General features: G+C 33.6%; 1 protein-coding gene across 4 annotated transcripts in view; it reads left to right on the top strand.

Moving 5' to 3' along the window:
* Window positions 1-21,412, top strand: part of LOC124364401 — a 175,240-nt gene extending 153,828 nt beyond the window's left edge. For 3 of the 4 annotated variants that reach the window (XM_046819846.1, XM_046819848.1, XM_046819849.1), the window contains exons 5-8: window positions 13,389-13,511; window positions 16,370-16,498; window positions 18,135-18,287; window positions 19,800-21,412. In XM_046819846.1, the coding sequence (XP_046675802.1) occupies window positions 13,389-13,511; window positions 16,370-16,498; window positions 18,135-18,287; window positions 19,800-19,894 (500 nt within the window). In that variant the 3' untranslated portion in view covers window positions 19,895-21,412. The remainder of the gene's footprint in view (window positions 1-13,388; window positions 13,512-16,369; window positions 16,499-18,134; window positions 18,288-19,799) is intronic. The other variant, XM_046819847.1, reaches the window with a different exon arrangement.
* Window positions 21,413-21,665: the final 253 nt, after the last annotated feature.

The following is a 21,665-nucleotide window of genomic DNA, read 5'->3' as shown; positions in this document are numbered from 1 at the left end:
GAAAAAATTCTTCTATCTGATTAAATATTATAAGGTGGCATTTTTTACCACAGCATACTTTAGAACTTATTTTGCACCTATTTTTCCACGTGAATTGTTTAATATTCCGCTCTAAAAACTCTTTGGCCCACCAGGTCACAGTAACTGAATTTTTTTTTCAATGGCGTTCTTAATTGACTATCAACGAGGGTTAGTCGTCTCCCAATATACAGGCAGGAGATGACGTCATAATAGTATTACAATATATTGTGTCGCTAACTAATAGACCTCGAACGATAATGTCCGAAGTAAGGTGTTTTACAACATAGGCAAATAATATCTGTAACACAATTGACATCTGCGGTGTATCGTTGTTTGGGGGGGGGGGGGAGGGGAGTTGAGATTGATCTTCCAATTTGAAAATTGGTGTTTGATTCCAGTTAATTATTCATGGAGAGAAGAAATTTACGATGGTTGAAATTCTAGCCACGGTAACTTCTGTCCATTTTCTTCGCGATATTGATGGACCTGAATAAATTTCCCTATTAAAATTAAAAGCTTAGCACCCAATTGCATTACTCTCAATGAAAGAAAACAGGAATATTGTTGATAATATTGCCCGGTTTTTATTACCTTTTAAGTAATAACATGTAATAAAACCATAACATTTTATAAACAGTATATTTTAATTCTTAGTTTGAAGTTTATTTTTGACGATGGATGGATTGTGAAGGAAACAGGATTTTTCCGGACATTTTCCATCGTTCAGTGAAACATAAAATCAGTAACACTACGTTTCGATATCTGCAATCTGATCTCTTCTTCAGGTAAATAACTAACCTAACACATAATTTTTTACAAACTAGGCTAAAATAAACAAATCATACCAGAGCGTTGTGGCACGCCGAAGTCAGGAATCACAACCACCATGTTGTGTGTCAACTTCACTAACTCTAAAACATGCATTTAATACAAAACTAAACACTACACTAATTATTAAAGCTGAACTACAGAATACAGGTTACGTCTGCATCAGGAATACGCCTGCATTCGTCAAGCAACCACCTACGACTGACCAGAGGCCAAGGTCTCGATTTTTTGTTTCACTGAAAGATGGCAAATGTCCGGAAAATCCGGGTTCCTTCAGTATATTTTAAAACAATATAAACAAAATTTTCAATTTTTGAAAACATGTAAAGATTAAAAAATTTAAAAATGATCTTTTATTTTTGGTTTTTTTTACTGAAACTTTGCACACAGAACCACACGTAGCTCTTGACTTTATCACGCGTCAAGGGCAAGGGGACTATATCGGGTTAGAGAATGGCATTGATCCCGTCTGAGGGCGAACGATAGTGGGGCTCCTCCGTTTCTCACAAAAACTTCCTTTTTGTCCTCTCCTTTGGCCATATTTCAAAGGCTTCCATCATTTGATCATCAGTGACTTCTTTCATTCTTTCCTGCTTCACTCTCTGCAGTCATTATTAAAATTTCATTGTACTTCCAAATAAAGAACTGGCACAATGTCGCTGTTATTGTTTAGGCTCTGACGTTTGGTTACTGCTTTATTTAATCACCGAGTTGCTGTTCCTGTTTTCTGCTTTTGGACGTAATTTAGTAAGCCTATGAAAAAATATATAGAAGTCCTCATTTTTTATAGATATGTGTAGGTTTTCATGTAAATTTTAATTGTCTGTGTTTTGATCGTTGGAGTGTTCTAAATTTACTATTCCAACAAACTCCAAACCACCTCTAATTCTAACATAACAGGTTCATGGTAAACGTTTGAACCATAAACCAAAAATCCAAAACCCAAAATATCAAAAACAAGACAACCGGAAACTAAAAACCAAAAATTGATCTTCTCCAAGGGAAACATTATTGTTGTTCTTATGTATTAACTCATTTTGCCCAACGTTATCTTCCGCTCAAAATGATTGTAGTAATTGAAATTTGGGTCGTAATTGGAAAAAAGCTAATTTGGGTATTGGTGTTTAGTATTTGTGTATACACCACCGTTTCTGGGAGACTTCTTTCTACGCCAATGACATTTTAATTGGTGATAATTGTAGAAAATGGTTCCAACCCATTTACAAATTTGTATTTACCTTCCTAAGAATCGAACCCGTGACCTCTCGTTTGGAGAGCCAAAGCTTTGCTTGTAGGCTGAGTGAAAGTCATCGTGGACTAAAGTGCTAGTCCACATTCACTATTCCAACAAGATCGCTTAGAAAGGAGCGTCATTTTGGGCAAACATCTAAACTCCTTAATTAGAATTACTGAATTAAATCTTCACAAAAACATTACGGTATTACTGAATTGACCTGACGTGGTAAGGGAGGGGGTGGAGAGACGACAGACTACTGTCTGTCTGCCTGTCTGTCTGTCTGATGAAATATCAAGTCGAGATCTGTCATTATAACTCCCCTTCCACCCCCAGGGCAAGGAGCGTATGGCCAGGGAGCGCTTTTCACCCGTCTTTGGCCTTACTTATTTGAAAGGCCACCATCTTTCAATAGGGTAGTAACTGTTCCCTTTATTTCCTGCACCACTTTATGCACCCTGCATTAGAGTTTCGTCGTATTTTTAAAAGCTTTCTTGACGGTGCAGTATTGATTTTATTACTACTGCGTCGTGTAGGTATTTCAATAGTGTATTGAGTCCGGAAACTTCTAAAGGCATTTGGAAGACATTGTTTTGAATTTATGGCTGTTAGAATATAACTGTATTTTTAAAGTGTGTTCGTCCACTCGTTAGGAGTATCTAAATTATGAGCTGAAACAAAGTTTTTGAAATAATTACAAATTATATTAGTATTATTTTTAAATTATGTTGGCTGTAATGTTGAACATCGCAGTTCCATCTACGTAAACCGTGCACAAAATTGTCATTTGCATTGGAATATTTTTGCCATTGGACTTTCAATTTAAATCAAATGTTCTTGACTTCGATAAAGATTCTGGCGCGGGGTTATCCAAAGTAATGATTCTGCTCATAACAAAATAGCTGTCATTTCCAACTAAAATGATTTTACCGTTTTGCAACATTTTTCAATGAAAGGTAATTTATGTGAATCATTTTACTTCCTAGCCTATAGAATCCTGTAGAAAAGATAAAATACAGAACTCTCACTGGAGCAACTTTTAAGGAGCGATCCGACAGTCAGGCCTAGTTACGACGTTACCTAGTGGAACACTAACAAATTAATACTAAGTACTAATTTCATTATTCCTCTATATTTGGTCTGAGGTTACTTAATATTGTTCTGACACTTTCTCAACGTATTAGCTGTGTATGAGAGTCGGTTCCAGGTGCCCCCACAACGCCCTGATATGTACGGCCCTGTCCCATCCTGTCACGCTGTCACAATTTACGTTCCAGCACTTTTTTGCCCAGATTCCTCCACATTTCGTAGCACAGCCGCAGCCGTTGCGATCCACAAATATTTGCATGCAGTAAGTGCGTCGATCCGCTCTGTCCGTTCTGTTACTCTAGATGTCCTCTGATTTTCCCCGGTTGTCAACCTCATCGCAATTGTTTTCCACCCTGAGCGTCTTCGTACAGAAATTTTCACGGGTAATTTGATATTTCGCAATGCTCTATGGAATTATCCACGGGTGGTATAGAGTTCAAAATCGAAAAGTTCCTATATTCTTAATTGTTCAAATGATAATGACATTTGATGTTAAGATTATTTACCTTTAACTTTACTTACCTACATTTCATTTATTTATATAGTTTATTTATAATGTATTTATTGTTATTTTTTTCAAAGCGTTTTATTCAGTACAAAGTAGCATAGTGTAAATCATTTTGAATTTTGTTTGTGTACACTATTTTCATGTACTTGTTGTTTGTGAATCACAACTTGTGCATTTACCAAGGTAAACGCTGTAAATTTTGTGTATTAGCTTGTATATTAATATGCTACTATAAAAACATAAAATAAAGATAGTGGTGTAATATTTGGGATAAATTATTATACTTCAAAGTTTTAAAAACCTTAAAAGTAAAGTGACATTAGAAATGTTTTTAATGTATTTGTACTCAAAAAAGGTTGATAAAATATGGGTTTACAGTTTATTTCCATAAAAAAGACCTAACTTATTTAATTCCGATGAGAAATAAAAAAGTTATAAATTTTATACCACATTTTACTCAAATTAGGACTGGGATCTTAGAACGACACATCCCCTATCGTATCGCATGTTTTGCAACATCACAAAAGCGGGTCCGACAGTATATGTGTTAATTATGATTTATGATGGAATGGAATATTTATTATGACACTTTTCAATACAATAAACCTGTTTAGAAAATAACGTGTTTTAATAAACGGGTTTAAAATTAAAGAAACATAGAGACAAACAAATGGGTATTGCACATTTACTATTTAATGACATGTTCCTTTCAGAATTTTTTCATATACACAGCATAAAAACATTCTTGTCCATATTTTCAGGCGGTTTTCTCTGTTGAATTTCAAGATGGATTTAAACATTGCTGCAAATAGCTATTCTTCCTCGTGAACTGATTAAAAAATCTATACTTTCCTGTATTCGAAGAAGGTATTTTAAAGGGCTGTGACGAAACGCCTTTTTAATAAAAAATAATCCAATCTAAAACTTATTGCCTTACCAGTTTTAAGTTTGACAGTTAGAGGCTCTTATAATGTTTTTATCAACAAAATGTAAATAGCCTATCTTATTTCTAAAACAACCACTGAACTATTTGAGATGCTCATGAATGGTGTGGACTTACTTACTCCATTGTTTCTCCACTGAAAGACTTTTGAGTAAATACTGTTGACCCCGAGGATGTTGGCCTCCAGTCAATCTTGGCGTTGACGTAATGGAGATTACTCGTAGTTCATGATCTGCCCCGTTATCAGTCGTGTTGGTACACGTTATCTCACGCTCGGCGATGCTACGTGCCCAGTCGTTGGAGCTACTGGTAGCTATCACATTACAATGTACACTGTACATACCGATGTCTGCAACGTTCTCCGGCTTTGACGTAATGGAGATTACTCGTAGTTCATGATCTGCCCCGTTATCAGTCGTGTTGGTACACGTTATCGCACGCACGGCGACGCTACGTGTCCCATCGTTAGTGCTTCTGTTAGCTATCACATTACATTACAGAGTACTCTGTACATACCGATGTCTCCAACGTTCTCCGGCGGTGACGCAAGTTTAGCCAAGATTTTAGCCTCTTATCGCTTTGTACACTGGACTCTTCCTAGTGACATTTACGTTGTTGCAAAGTACAGTTTTCGAGCATTACTATCTACTTTATTTGCATATTTCAAAATGGTAAAAACATGTCTCTATTAGTTGGAAAGAATTGTATATCGAAGAAGAATTTCATTTTTATGGAATAGTAATTTTACTTTGTAGATGCTTGTTATATAAAAACAAACAGGTATTTAAAACTAAATTTATTTATTCATTAACCGGAAATTGAGTGCCGTGTACTTGTGTATCCATCCATTAAGGCTGAGCGTTTTTGTCTAATTAGGTACATTATTGTGATTAACATAGTTTTATGTGATGATAATTATCAGGAAAAGTATGGATTTTCAGTTTTATTTCATCCCATGCATTGTTTTTGCTATTGTCATTTATTTTTGTTGCTGAAATGCAGTCGAGATTCTCTGTTATGCCTTGAAAAAAAAGCTTGAACTAAAAATACTCTCAAATTCAGATGTTACTCTCAAACGGATTTCAAAAGAATTGAAACTGAAGGCCCCTGATTTTACTTGCTTTATTCCTTCTTAAGGATTTTATCAATTTGTTTTTGCTGTTATGCTTGATAAATGCACTTTATATTTTCACGACTCTCGATAAAACTTGTGCCACAAATGTATAATAAAATTTTAAGTATAAATATTTTATATACAAACAACTTGTATACTTTACAAAGGAAAAATGAAGGAGGTAAAATCTATGTTTATTTCTTTATTTTCAATATCTCAACTATTTTACAGAATTGTATCTAGTAATGGTTTTAGCTTACAAAACTAAGAAATAAAGGACATTCTACAAATTTAAAATACTAGATTAATAGTCCTCTCATTTATAAAGTATAGTAAATCTTAAACCAGCTGCATTTATGTGCACTGACAATAATAATCATAATAAAGTGTATTAACATGATATCTTAATTACATTACTAGAAGAATGTTTAGGAAATAACACATTTAAAACGTAATCAAAAGTATGCCACTCAAACTGTAAGAAACTGTTGTCACCAAACAATGAAGGCGTGAAGGCGTAGTAGCGTAACAGCAGAAACAACCAGTAGCCTACATAAATAATAGAAGAAGAAAATAATCCACGTACTAAAAAAAAATACTAAAATATGTGTTCTCAAGAAATGTCATGTGTGAATTACTATAAAACAGACATGACATTGTTGGTTAAAAGTATATTTATCAATTTAAACTGAGTTAGCTTTTCACAAGGGTAGGTCGCCATCTACACCTTCCCATCTATCCTTGCACAAAAGCCAAATCTATGAAGACCTTTTTTTGTACAGGATAAGAACGTCTGCTTGTTTATCCGAACAATATCTCGTGAACTAACTGGTACGGCGCTAGTGTGAGCAAGGAACGCTGCTATTATCATATTGTGCATGCAGAAGCCGCTACTTATCTACCAGGCGGTGGCTGCCTCAGATTGTAGCCTGATAGGAACAGGATCTCGGCGGTTACCGGCAGCAGCACAATGCGGTGAGGTGGTGGGGAGCGGAAGGGGTAGGCTCGCCTTGAACTCTGACGCAAGACAGTCATGGTCCCGTGGCGGTGCAAGATAGGGTGTTGACTGTCGAACACTCGACCACGGATGTAACACCTTACCCCAGGGCTGTAACCGCTGGAGGGGTCCCTGGTCTCGAAAACGAGAAATAATAAAGAAATTAAAAATACTACGAAAGCAAATGCAGGGCTAACAGGTCCACTCTGATTAACATTTAAATATTATTATTTATTATTACAACTCTAATAATAATAATAATAATAATAGATACATTAGTTTCGGCTTAATTTATGTTTACTGAAAGGCTCTCCATAGCGAAACCAAACTATTTCTAATTGTGTAAGCTATGTTTCCGGTGTAAACCGGAAGTCTTAAGATATCAGACCTAAAACCTAAGAACCAAGTTCAATAGTATAAATTATACCACGTCTAACTTAAACATTCACCAATAGATTAACCTTTTAATTGTATTATACGAGTAGATAGCCTATCAAATAAACTCAAATTATGACATTGACATTAAGTACTTTGCAAGGTGGTGTAACATACTTCGCTGAGATTGCATTCAAAATTTCAAGTTTATAACTCATTTCATTCTTAAAATTCCTTCGGACGGACATACGTTCGTACAGAAAAGAGAAATGTTTACATCCCCCGGTAGAGAAAAGAGAAATTGTGCAAGCTTCTTAAGTGAAGAGGCTTCAATGGAGCTTAGACAAATCCCATGTTTGGACATGCACCATCATACAACTCATTCATGTCTATGCAGAAATGAACTTTCATGCTAACTTTATAGTCTATAGGTTGGTTCATTCTTGAGACACAGCTCGTGGGGACAGACGGACAGACAGTTTCCAGCCTTCGCTTAAGCTCAGCCAATAAAGTATAGTATATTGCTTAGAAAAGGACTACAAACTAGTAACAACATATGGGTGTTGTATGTCTATGTTCCTTTCACCATTCACTTGAGAAGCATACCTTCATCCACAGGAATACGCCCCCAAGAGCTATAAAACCTCGCCTCTGCCGATCTGTTGAAGAATGTTCTTGACTTCAATCCCAACTGAACCGCATTATCAGTATACCAGGTATTGCGGGATGTACAAAATAATTACGAGGGATATCTGCATATTGATCGCAGTCGCAAGCTTTCTGTTTGACATTTGGTCTTTATTGGAACAAGAATTTATTTAAATCCGTTTCAGAACTCAACTTGCCAATTTGCCAGCAGTAAATTTTTGAATGCAACTACTGGTGTTGTCTTGTAAACCTGACACTTGAGAGCCAGAGAAATACAAAAACTTTCAGAGTGACCAAACCAATATATTTAAATGTCTTATTTGTGCTCGGCCTCTTATTTGAACCAACTTAGCATTCAAATTGTACAATTATATGGGGTCAGCTTATTATAAACTGATACAGAGCCTACCTATTAGAGAGGCAACTGAGGAGGTTGTGCTTTTGGCTTTCATTTCTTTGAACAATGCCACAGGAGACAAGAAGAAATATTAGTTCTCCTGATACTTTGAGATACGTATAGGTTGAATTCCTCAAAATAAATCCTGAAAAAGCCCCTCATTATAAAGAACTAGCTAAAGTACTGAATTGTCTTGAGATTCAGTTCAGAATATTTAGTTACGCCCTCCTTCTCTATACGTCTTTCAACCATACTATCTATTAATCACTTAAGATAACGTGCTAACCTCCTATGGAGAATTAAACTGCGTACTCTTTTTTCCTTGTATCACCTTTACCTTTAAGGAGGACTTTTTAATTCGCCTGGGGAATAGATCTTCAAAATGATACAGAACACCTTCTCAAAATGCGACGTATGGGGCTTAAACTTAAATGATCCGCCATGGTACATCAAAATAAAATCTTAATTATAGAAACCTAAAAAAACATTGACAATATGTTCAATTTGACCCACTTGTCTTTAAAGAATAAAATGCTGAATAAAGTTTGGTCGGTTTTGTTCTTGTAATGAGTTTAACAGTGTCGTTAAAAAGTTATCTTATTCTTCATGTTTCAGTTGCTTCAACCTCTCTGTTTAAGATAGCAAAGCTTTTATGAACAACATTTACGAGGTCATTACTTTTCTTCAAATAGCAATTAAATACTTTTATTCGATGTAACTAAAAAGTGGGGATTGGACGGGTAAGACTTATGTATGACGTAGGGTAGAAATATTATGTAGAATTCAGTAAAAGTACTGCTCTTCAATAGGGGCTGAATCGTGAAATTTAACTAGATTATAAATACTTGATAATTCACGGCTATGCATTATTTTAATTGCAAATAATGGTTTAATTGTATAATTTATATTTATTATAAAAAATACCAACAATATTTAGAATAAGTTACAAATAATTTTATGATGCAGGCAAACTGTTATCGCCCCCAAAATGGAAATCTCGATACGCCCCTGGTACAGTGTATTTCAGTGCACTGTTTTGCTGTAAACAGGCGGATGTTGGAATAGAATTCTGTTTTACAACACTTAACATGAACCTTATATAAACAGAGTGATCAGCCATTGTTGATTGTTTGGCAAGATTTGGGAGATGTACTCGTATTATTGACCAACCTGCTGCCATGCCAAACAGGCCTATCTATACTTTACAGCCGAAAGGAGCGACATTGAATGCCAAGATAGCGTACTACTGTAAGAAGGGAGGGTGGATAAAAATCCGAAGAAAGAGTTCATCTTGTCCCAACAGGAACTTGGCTCTCCCCGGGCATTCATTTCCTTCTCTTTTCTTGTCCCCTCGGGCAGCTCCATATACTCCCTCCTGCCTATTGCTGTGTGTTCCTATTGACGGGGATGTATCTTCTCTTATTCTGTACACGGTCCTTTACAGCTGGTCAGAATTCGGAATTGGTTGGGAAAGTGAATTGTACAAGATAGTTCTTTAAGGGTCAATTTCATTTATTATTTGTGTTTAAAACTATTTTATTACAAAATAATAAATATAAATATTGGTTAGTTTTACCAAAAATAAAATTTATTTAAAAATGGCAAGTCTTCATTTTAAAACAAGGAACGAACAATACAGTTTAAATTTTGTCATAGACTATGAGTTTGGCATGTTTTTGTTTTGAAGATATTTGAAGTATTTTCACCTTCCAAAATTATTCATTTGCGGTTTTTTTTAAATAAATAAAGTTGTTTTTATTTTTACAAGCCAATTCGATTTGATCATTCCGTGGCAAATCGACACCCTTCAAATACAAATTTTACCTCGCCATTTTAGATTTTTCTCGAATTTTATGTACTCATAGTGAGGACTGATACTAAAACAATGCCAAATTTTAAGTTTTCATCTCATGCAGTTTCAGAAATACGACTACGTAAAGTTTCCAAAAATTAACATAAACATATGAACAGACGTTTCTTTTAATTGCTCTAAGAACTTTTGAAAGAGCATAAATCATGCTGCAAATGTACACACATCTGTCATTTCTAGGTCACTTAAGAGTTAAAACCTCTAAATAGCTGTATTTCGGAAATGGTATGATATAACATTTAAATTCGGTATTTTCTTAGTCTCAGTACTCACTATGAGTGTACCAGATTTTAGCAAAATCTAAAATGGTGAGGTAAATTAAGTGCGTTGGAGTGACATGGAGTATTCCAATAGCAAAGCTGTGGGTTCGTTAAATAAAGTAGGCTACCTAATATACAGATTAGTTTAAAAAACATTTGAAGCCCTTCGGTCAAGTAGGTAGTGTTCAAATTTACATTTACGATCGAACATATCATTATAACACGATGGCAACTATTATTAGGTAAATAGTGCGATGTGATTGAATTGTTTTAGTCAGATTTGCATGATTGTGTGTCACACTCTCACACGAATACACGTTCAGTCCAAGACGTGCACAGACCGAAGGGTGAAGTTTAATTGCAGTTAGATGCTTGTGGTTCGGCACGAGGCGGCAATAAGACGAACACAGACAGATCAAAGCACGTCAGGAACAAAGATGGGTCCTCTCCCTGCCTCGCCTCATCTTGTCCAGGTAGTGGGGTCAATGGGCCTGCAACATTGATGAGCCAACCCTCAGATTCGCCCGGAAACAGCGAGCGAGCCGGAACTACCTGTACTGAATAACTGACTATAATAATCTCGTACTATCTTCTTTTCAACCTAGTAAAGGATAATTTTTTCAAAAACAACAAAATTATTAAATTTATTATAACAATTACAGTTTTTTTAGGAAATAAAAGTTTAATTTTGTGTTTATGTCCAGGATTATTTATACGTGAATATTTATTCTAGCTAGTTGTTTACAATTGACTTATACTTGCTAATAGTAACTAACTACAGGTCGTTTTTACATTTTATTGTAAGAATAATTTAATTTTTGTTAAAAATTATGTCCAAAACAATCGAATTTCAACCCATCCGACACTAAATTAAGTTGGCCAACCTACCTAGAAATGTTAAGTTCAAAATGGGCGTGTATTTTGATTTTTACTTAAAAACAAAAATATTTTTAGTCATTGATCCTCAAATATAGCCTTTTCGTAAATTTTATTTCATTTGTTGTCAGTTAGCGTCCCATTAGAAACACAATGCAAACAAAATGTGTCTAATCACACCATAAAACCTCATCTTCGGAAAAGATCTCGGAATTATTGTTTTAAGAAAATAACGATAATTTAGTAATAAACCAATTCCTTTTTATGTGTAACAGCTAAATTAGTTTTTAAAAAAATAGGCATTTTCTAAGATGGTATTCCTAACAGTTTTGTCATAAAAGTTAATGCTCTATGGGGGAAATTGTTTTTAATACTATCACTGTAAATTTGTCATAAATTAATGCTAAAAATAAATTAATTGTTGTTTTTTTTTTCAACCCAAAATAATTACAAGAATTAATATCTTCAAGATTACATAATCTGAAATATTTCTCTCACCAATGATTTGAAACAAATATTTGTTCCTCTATGGGTGATCTAATGATAGCACTTGAAACAAATATTTGTTCCTCTATGGATGATCTAATGATGGCACTTGCACTGCACCGAATATTGCAGTGAATTCCGAATAGAAATACCTTGGAGCAGTGCCAGGGACCGAGCTGAACCATGTAGCCACGACATGAAATGTGGGCTGAGTGCAATTATCTCGGCCCACAGCGTAGTCAATGGTCACAGGCTGTCCGTTGTTCTACAAATTGTCGGATTCAGCTCAAAATAGCAATTCCTTCATCTGGTCATTTATCTCCCGCTTCCCCACCCCACCAACAGTCAACTCCCAGTGTCAATTGTTTGGTTAATGTGATCTAGTAACCATTACATTTAGTAGATCTACTCATAGGTTATATATGCTTTATCTGCCAAGTTGATTGTACAGTCATAACTTATATAGTATATCTTTAAAATTATATAAAATAATTTAAGACTACTGTTCTAAAGATGTTATATTTTGGACTTGTTGAAAAAAGGTTAGACAGGTGTGTTGATATTAAAAACTACAGAAGGTTTTGTACTGTAACTGTACTATAATCTAGACTACTACTACAGACACAGATGTCATTAATGAAGGTGGTTTAGGAAAATATATTTACAACTTTGCTACGGGAATGTTTGAAGTTTCTAGTGACCATTATTAGCGGACAGTATTTGTAGCCATTTTCATTTGTCACAATTAGTGCGTTAAAGTGTGTGTGTCTTTCTACTCAAATTTAAGTGCAATACAATTCTATTCCAGTTAAATACAAACCTGTGCAGTTTTTCAGTCCGAAGTGAACAAACTTACTCTAGCATAAATTGGAGAGTTTTAGGTGATTCTTCCAAATTGAATGTGAAAAAATACAGAGAAAATCTATTTAAATCTAAACTGGTGCAGGATTTATAGAAGGGAGTAAATTTAATCAGAAGAGATTTATAGGTAATTCTACTAATTCAACTATCAAAGAATATATAGACTCCAGGCTCTGAGGGTTAGTCCATTTTCCATTATATAACTTCAAAATTCTGTAGAGGTGTTGCTTGCTATGCCCAATAGCAAAAATTACAATTACATATTATCCTGTGACTGCCCTCCTTTGGGTAGGGAGAACCATAATTCCGCTTTTATGAGGTTGTCAATTTTGACCAAATGTTTCTAGAATGTTTTTTAATGTCTACTTTTTAGAAAATCCACAGACAGTGTTTAAATCCCCAACTTACTTTGGGGGGGGGGGAGTACAAGTAGCTTACTTACACTAGTTCAATAAAAGTACAAAAATGCAAGAACAAAAGAGTTGATTCAAAAAGTTCAAAAGGTTGCACCGAATGTTCAAGAAAATGGAATGGATAAAATTGTTTTTAAAGTAAATGCTTTATTTAAAAAAGAAATATAAATTTTCATGAAGATAAGTCTTTTAAAGTTTAATAAAAGCTGTAAAAGTGACTTTTCTAACTCTGATTAACCTAATATGTTATAGAGGCCTATTGTCTTTCATTTAGGCAGCAAGAGTACAATGATAGAGTAAAAGTCACAATTTCTCCAAAAAGCTATCCTCTGAAGTAGCCTTTTAGTTTCTTTTATGGCCTTTTAGTCTGTATTATGTAGTCTAAAAAGCAAATATAGCATTCAATTTTATCCTCGGAATTTAATTGTGTAATCCTGGCACGTGTAGTAAGTAGAATCCTTGTTCCAGGTACGCTGAATAAGGAAGGACATCTAAACCTGTTGTCTGACTCGGTTCCTGATCTGGAGGGTCAACAGCGGGAGGAGATTTGGAGGAGAGCTCAAGGAACACCACTAGAACAGCGATTATCATGTAAGTTCAAATTCTGGAACTTTCTCTCACTTTGACCATTAATATAGTTCGTTATGATTTTCACAATGCCTAAGAGGTGATTAGATTTTTCAGAAAATGTTTTACGGTGATGGTATATTCTCTATGGGGATGGTATATTCTCTGCGTTTTACAGAAATTACAGTACATAGAATTATAAAATAATAAAACTATATATAAACTGGCTTAAAACAGTCCTTTTAACTCCTGTGAATGCTAGAAACTAGTGAATGAATCAAATAAAGTCTGAGCATAAATTTTAATATACAAAACTGTTCATTTGGTGTACATACTGCACAAGTAAAACTTGTCATATTATATATATATATAAAAAAAACATTTGGGATTAAGGAATGAATTTACTCTCTAAAATGAAACATTACTTTCTGTCGGAACAGAACAGCAGTTTTGCCACGATCTGTTTACAGCAAGAGAATGATTTAGTTTGAAGGTAAACCAAGAGGTAGCAGCACTGTGCAGGCTCAGAGCTACTGTCATTGTAAAGCCAATCGGCAATCACTGGCTGGCTAATTCCTCTTTACTCAAAATGAGATTTTTAATGTAATTTACATTGGAGATATGTGGTAATATTTTCAATTTAACCTTCGTATTACTGTATTATAATATTATTAAATTACTAAAAATTTAAATTCATAATATTTGATAATATCTGTTATTAACAAGATATATTATTTTAAATTAATTTAAGGACAAATGCTGTATTTATAAAAGTCATAGGCACACTTAAAACAGCATAGTTATTTAACTTTTAAAATTTTTCTGTTTAAAGAACTTGTCTTAGAGCATGACAATCCTCATATATGTAATAAAAATTTTGTTTTATTGTCCTTTTCGAGAAATAATTCTTAATTTCACTCAATATATATTTTAAAATTTAAATAATATATAGTAGACCTACTTGTTCGTAATGTGCACACTTATAAAATTATACTACATTTATTTATATCTTATTTTAATTGTATACATAAATTGAATTCTGAAACCCAATTTTTAATCATAAATTAACAAACAATTTATACACAAGTAGCGAAAATATAATCATTACAATATTTGTCTGTACGATTAATTATTTTATTTATAAATTATCAGTTGTTAACATTATTGTTCATAATTTTAATATGTTATCAGGCCCTATTTTCACATCAATATTCTATACTAACAAGTAATTAAGTTGTTGGAGGAATTGAACTGGTCCTTATTGAATAATCTAATTGCTCTGTTTTGTACCAACATATACATTCATACTATCAACATGGTTATAACATTTTAGATTTTAATTTTGTTTCTTCTGTATTGAATATGGGAGGTTTTATGATGATGGGTCATTTTATTACAGAGCTGTTTTAACGTGTGGTTCAATCAAATATAAGTGGATAATTATTATTGATTATGTGATGCAATTTTAAAGCAATTTCATGTAACAATATATTAAAATAGCTTTATATATATATATTAGACTACTATATTCTTGAAAATTTTTAGTGTACTAGCATGAGAGGTATTTTATTTATGATTAGCAAACATTTTCATGGCTTAATTTTGGTAAAATATTCCAATAAGTATGAAACTATCAATAATTGGATAACCACATACAGAGGTTTTCTTGTTAGAAATTCCATCCCAGATCACCTTTCAACATTTGATCCTTCACTTACAAGACACCCTGTATGTACAGTGTGTTTACAAAGCCATGTCAAACTTTTAATTGTTTATAGACATTCTATTATTGGTTGCCAGTCTATTAAACAGATTTAAATTAAAACAACTGTTTATAAAGTTCTGTTTTCATTAGTTTAGTTACCCATTGCTGTCATCTAGTAATGTGTGGCTAACATTTTTACGAAAACAATCATCATTGCAACAGTGCAAATAAAATTGTAGTGTATTTTGTAGCTAGGAAAGCTTTATTCTGTGATTTCATTACACTTTGAGTATTGTTTAGTGTTTCAAAAAAGACTCATTGACAGACGCAGCATTCATCAATGGGATAAGAAGTTTAAGGAAACAGGCAGTTTATTGGACAAAACACAGATAGGTTGGTAAAAACAGGAGATAAACCGTCCAAAACATTCAAAAAAGTTTTGTTATAAGTCCAAAACGTCTGTGCAGAAACATGGTTTACAAAGTTTTGAAAAAAATATTAAAAATAATATAATTGATATATACCTTAAATATTGCATGCTGTGAAGCCTGATGACAAATAAGAGGAATGAGGTTTGTTGTTATTCTGAAAATGTACTGGATCAACATTTTATTAACTATATTGTTTTTAGTGATGAGGCTACCTTTCAATTTGTGGAAATGTACACCGTTTTAAGTTTGAATATTGAACACTTTAAGCAACGAATCAGAGCTGCGATTGAATCAGTTACCCCAATTATTCTGGTCGAAGTATTGGAAGAGATGAAAGTTCACTTTGACGTCTAGATGGCGATTCATGGTGCCCATTTTGAGCTCAGATAAACTGACGTAAGACTGTTTAAAGTACTCTTTAATCCTATGTCAATCTCATTCTTGTGCTGTCTATACTTTTGTAAATATAATTATTTAAAAGTGTGACATCACTTTGTGGACACACTGTATTTTTAGGATAAAATTACCATTGCAATAAAATAGGGAAGACAACTATATATATTTTCTTGAAATTGTTGACAGGTAATAAAAAAATGTATGAGTCACAAACAACTGTGTATATTTAATATAACATTATTTAACACATAATACATAAGCTGTTGTTTTGCCTGTTCAACAGTTAGTAGATACCCTGCTGCTTCCAAACCAGATTTGTTAAATTTATTTATAATGTATTTTTGTTACAGTGTTGACAGATATTGATATCAACAGTTGTTCATCCCAAATGGATACTCCACCCCCCTCTGTCCCACCAACCTTCCGCGGCCGGCCTTACCCATACAGACTTAACAACGATGTTTACTTCATGTCTACAGGTAACACAGTTTCTTCCTTTCCTCGTTATTTATTGTAAGTTTTATCTACATCATTTTCTAATGACAAAATGTTTATAAAATCAAAAGAGACCCCTCTAAGAGTACGAACATGAGAAAAGAATTTAGCAACCTTATAAATTTTGTTTATTTAGTAAACCATAAAGTTTTATATACTAATGTTCCCAGTTAAGTCAAATGCTAATATTTTTGCAGTATATCAATAAGTACTCAGGTTAAACTTATACTTTAAAAAACTATAAATGTGTTCACACTGAATGTGATTTTTCACAGTTTTTTTAGGGATATTATATACATAAACTATGAATAAGAACTTTAATTAAACAGCAACATGTGCATTGATGTGTTAGTTACAGATAACAGTTAAGTACATACTCTTACGATCAAAGTATTATTGTTTTTATATAGGAAAAGGATTGTTTCCTATATTTTGCCTTTTTCCTCATGAGCCATAAATATTGTTGCGAAAAAAGCACACTTTTGGACCAAAGGAATCCAGCCCCTATGATCTTAGAAATAAGGAATATTATGCACAGAGCGCTCACATGATCTGAGCTTGAATTTGGGTACTATCTCGAGGGAGTTTTTTCTGTCAGAAGTGTAGTGTGGGGTTGCACCAAAGGCACCACCTAATTCTACACTGATAGCCAGGGGTATATCTGATTGGTACCTGTACCGTTCGGATCCCTCTTTCCCTCTTTTTTGTGATCTAACATCGAAAAGTTGGACAATCGGGGACATGATCTGAGGTCACGGAAGTACAGATCGGAAATGCTATTGTATTACGTGATGACACACCTGAAGGGTGGGCTGTACTAAGGTGGATGGTGAAGAGTGTAGCTACCTGAGCTATGGTATTGCACGATGACTCACCTCCAAGCAGCTCAGTACTCATTTTTATGTGACATAACTCCTACCCTAAATTGTTACATTGATCCTTGTGCACTTTCAATGCAAATATCTATATGTGTGCTTTATTCGCTGTGTGCTTGTTTTGCATAATCACTATTACTTCACACAAGGGGGCACATAACGGAAGTGCCAACTTTGAGTGACAAATTTCCTGGTGGAAGAAGCTCTTGTTTTTGGAGGATATTTTATTCCTATTAAACCACTGAGCGTTTCAGCCACCTCTGAAATAATGTTAAAGTTATTTCGTCACTAATTCTACCATCCTGATTTGATATGATAAAGTAGCCACACATACCGCCTCTTTTCTAAACCGTGTTTCTACTGTTGCATGTACTGTGTGAGATAAGTCCTTTGTAAGACATTATACCTCAGAAAATCTTTGTTAAATATAAAAAAACTTTATTGGTTTTTTAAAGAATCCTTAGTTAACTAAACAAGTTAAATAACTAGCCTAACCAATACCACATACCAGATACTTGTTAAGGCGGCATGAGATATTAATAACCCGTATCAGCACAAACTATTTTATACACTGTTGACAATTTACGTAAGTGTTACAAAGCATCCAGAAGTTAAAATAATTACAAAAATGACAAGTAAGGGAATTACTAAAGAAATTATAAAGGCTTTATAAAACAATTTTTTAGGTTGTAGTATTGATTATAATGATAAAATGTATTTTCTTTAATGAGTTATGGCATTACAGGTAAAACTGATGAGAGACTCAATGGTGGTTCTATAACGGCTTCGTACTGCAGCAGCAGATCTGCGCTCACTCCTGTCGGGTCATTCCGTAGCACACATCTGTTCAGTCCAGCGAAAACTCCAGCAGCTAACTCCACACAGATCAAATATAGAGGTGAGTGACAGTTTTCTCTGGCTATTTCGTGATTATAGTCTGTGATTTCAACCAATTTCCAAGTAAAACAATATACAACTATGTTGAATTCATCAAGGGATGATAGTGAGGCAAGCCTCTGGACTTTTGACCACTTGGAGAGAGAAATCGAGAGAGTCAATTTTAACTGCATGTGTTCATAGATTGTAAAAGAATATTGTTATTAATTTTGCAACAGAGGCCATTTTCAAAACTGTATGTTAAAATTTCACAGGGTGTGACTAAACAAATGTTAATAACATTTAAAGACAAAATCTGATGGTGGTTATATCAATTGAGTTTATACTTAACAATGTTTTGAAATGTAGAGCTTCATAGAATGCCAAAATCTCAATATTTTGTGTCAATCGTTATTTTCCAGCTTTTACCTGGGCAGGTATAGAGTCTACATTCTGTAAGAAGCAACAATGAAAGCTACAATTTATTTGAGAAAAAGTTATGTTTATTTCTCCTTAACCTCTGGGGAGAGCAATATTATGCCAATCCCGATTACGAATGAACGACATTCATTTAAATACTGATCAGATAGAGGGTTCTTTTCCAACCCCACCAGAACTTTAGTATTATGCTTTCTCTTGTTCTCCCCATATTTTATTAGGTCTGAAGTCAATTTTTACTTTGTTAATTTTAAAATTTAATAATAGCTATATGTGGTTGTTTACATTCTTATTTTAAACTTTATTTAAGTATACAGGGCGTTTACAAAAGTGTGTCCCAAACTTCTGTGGCTGATAGCTCTTATCATTTCAAACAAAAAATGTTATGTAAATATAAGTTGAGAAAAGTCTTGTTTAGCCGCTAGCCGCCATTTTGTATTTTTTTTTTAACTATCTCTAAAACAAATTTTTAAGCTAAAGAAACCAAATTTGGCATATAGGTTCAAATAGACAAGTGGAAAATTTATTTAAATAATTGTGTTATTTTCTTTCTTTAATATTAACAAAATGGCGTGTGTTTAACATTTTTTAAAGTCAAATAACAAAAATCCAGTATAAGCATAAAAAAATTCACAAGTAACCAACTTTTAGTCATTTTTATCACAATTCCAATGGTACCTTCTGTAACCAAATCCATCAACGCACGATCAATTTATAGGTGTGCTTGCACAAGCCGGGACCAACTAAGATTATGTCTTTTGATAAGCATCAGCTGTTTTAAAATGGTTACACAAATCTTTTATAAAATAACAACTATTTTAAAATTTTTACAATTCCAAAGGCATTTTTTTCAGCGAAATCCGTCAACCTAAGCGATCACGACCACTTTAAAGATACGCTTGCTTAAGCCAGGAACAACAAACCTGATACCTCTCAACTGTGACATGTTTGGCACTACGTGACATGCGTTGACGGATGAGTACTATCAGCCACAAAAGTTTGTGACACCCGTTTGTGAACACCCTGTATACACACACAATTAAGTAGAAAGAAATATTCATACATGTTTTTATGACAGTCTCTGACCGTGTTTCAGACCGGTCTCAGAGTGACGCCTTGAACTGGAAGTCAAGGACAGCAGAACTGAAGAACCGAAGATGTAGTTACCTACAAGATGCGACCCATGTTTGAGCTCGCCAGTCTCAGACTTCATCGAATTACTCTGATAGTCAAATGATTCAAGTCACAGTCATTATATGAAGGAAACCAAATATTTTAGTAGTATTTTGTACAATGTTATTTTATATGTGCACTAGCCTTCTGCTTCTTTTCAATATTTTTAGTGCTTCCATTTTTTATTTATTTAACACCCTATTCCGAGATAAATAATTTTATTTGTTTCAACAACGTTGATCAAACATGTTTATGTTCTCTTTTTATCTGAAATTATTTTTAAATGACTCTCTGACTCTTTCTGGCTTTGGCAAACAGTGAGTATGATATAAACTGTTTCAAGTATAATGCTTTTGTTAACTAATCAATGTGATAGTTGTGTATGGTGAGTAATAGATTGTTACCTTTATGTTTTATTTGTAAGATTCAAGCAAATAACACAGATGTTTTAAATTTTAGGGCTGCAGTTAAGTACATACCCTTACGATCAAAGTATTATTGTTTATAATAATGCAATCAGAAATGTCGACTAACACTTTACATATATTCTTACTAATCAAACACTATTTCAAAGTATAATATAAAAATGTAGGAGCAAACCAGTTTGTTCATTTTTTTTATCAGATTACGTTGGCATGAGACATAATTTTGGAGAATTAAAGTCTTATGTGGCTTCTGCAGGGTTTGGTATAAGCACACCTCAATATTTCTATTGACATACCATCTGTATCTGGTTCTACTGGAACATGTAATTTTTGAGCCATTGGTCTTAGACCTACCCTCAAATGTAATAAAAATGAATAACCATACAGAGGTTGCCTAGTAATCATAACTATGCCAATGTGCTTCTCACTAAATAAAGAATACAATTTACGTATACTAATAAAATTTTTATTTACGTTTTTATAGTTTTGGCCAAATATATTTAGCTTACATTAATCAAATCCAATTTTTTTATATTACATAGTATAGTATGAGGCCCATTTGTATTCTCTTTGGATCAGAGATGTTTTGACCAATTTCAACCTGTTCTTATCATAGAAAATGTTAACTAAGTCCTTCAATGATAATTTTCAAAGCAAAAGATAGTTTTTACCATGTTGTTTTCACTATTCCATATTACAGCATATTATGTTCATCTTTAAGTGTAATATTTATTTTGATAACTTCTGTTAGATTACAGTTTATCAAGTAAAAATATTATTTCATTAAAGTGTACATGAGGTCATATGTACAAGTGAACATTATAATTTATTGTATCTCATCAAAAATAACCATGTATGTACACTGTAGTATGGTAATCAATCATGTATAGATGTGTACTAGATTGTGGATGTGTGTATCTGAACAAATCATCGAGCTGTGTTCATCTGTCATTGGTCACGCGCCAAACAATCTCTGTGATATCGTCGACGCAACGAGGGTTGCTTGCTAACTTTTATATGTTACGGTACAATGAACAATTCGTTTTATTACCTAGAATTAATGTTACTGTGTTTAGAATAGGAATGTTGAATAAATAGTTGTAATTAATCATTTGTGTTGCAATTTTTTTATAATCCCAACCACAGAATTATTTAAGATTCATATATGTAAACAGTTAGTAAAACATATATGTGATGTATATACCATATACGTACCACGAGTACGTACCATATATGTACTATGAGTACGTACCATGTTTGTATGATATTGTAGTACATTTGTCCAATGAAAATTCTCCTTGAAACCTTACCTTATATAGGAAATAAGACAGAAAAAAATGTCCAAGAAAAATCTTTGCCCGAAA

Source organism: Homalodisca vitripennis, chromosome 6 (assembly GCF_021130785.1).
Source record: "Homalodisca vitripennis isolate AUS2020 chromosome 6, UT_GWSS_2.1, whole genome shotgun sequence".
NCBI classification, from domain to species: Eukaryota; Metazoa; Arthropoda; class Insecta; order Hemiptera; family Cicadellidae; genus Homalodisca; species Homalodisca vitripennis.
Note: the sequence above shows the minus strand (reverse complement) of the source record. Positions and strands in the feature narration are given on the sequence as shown.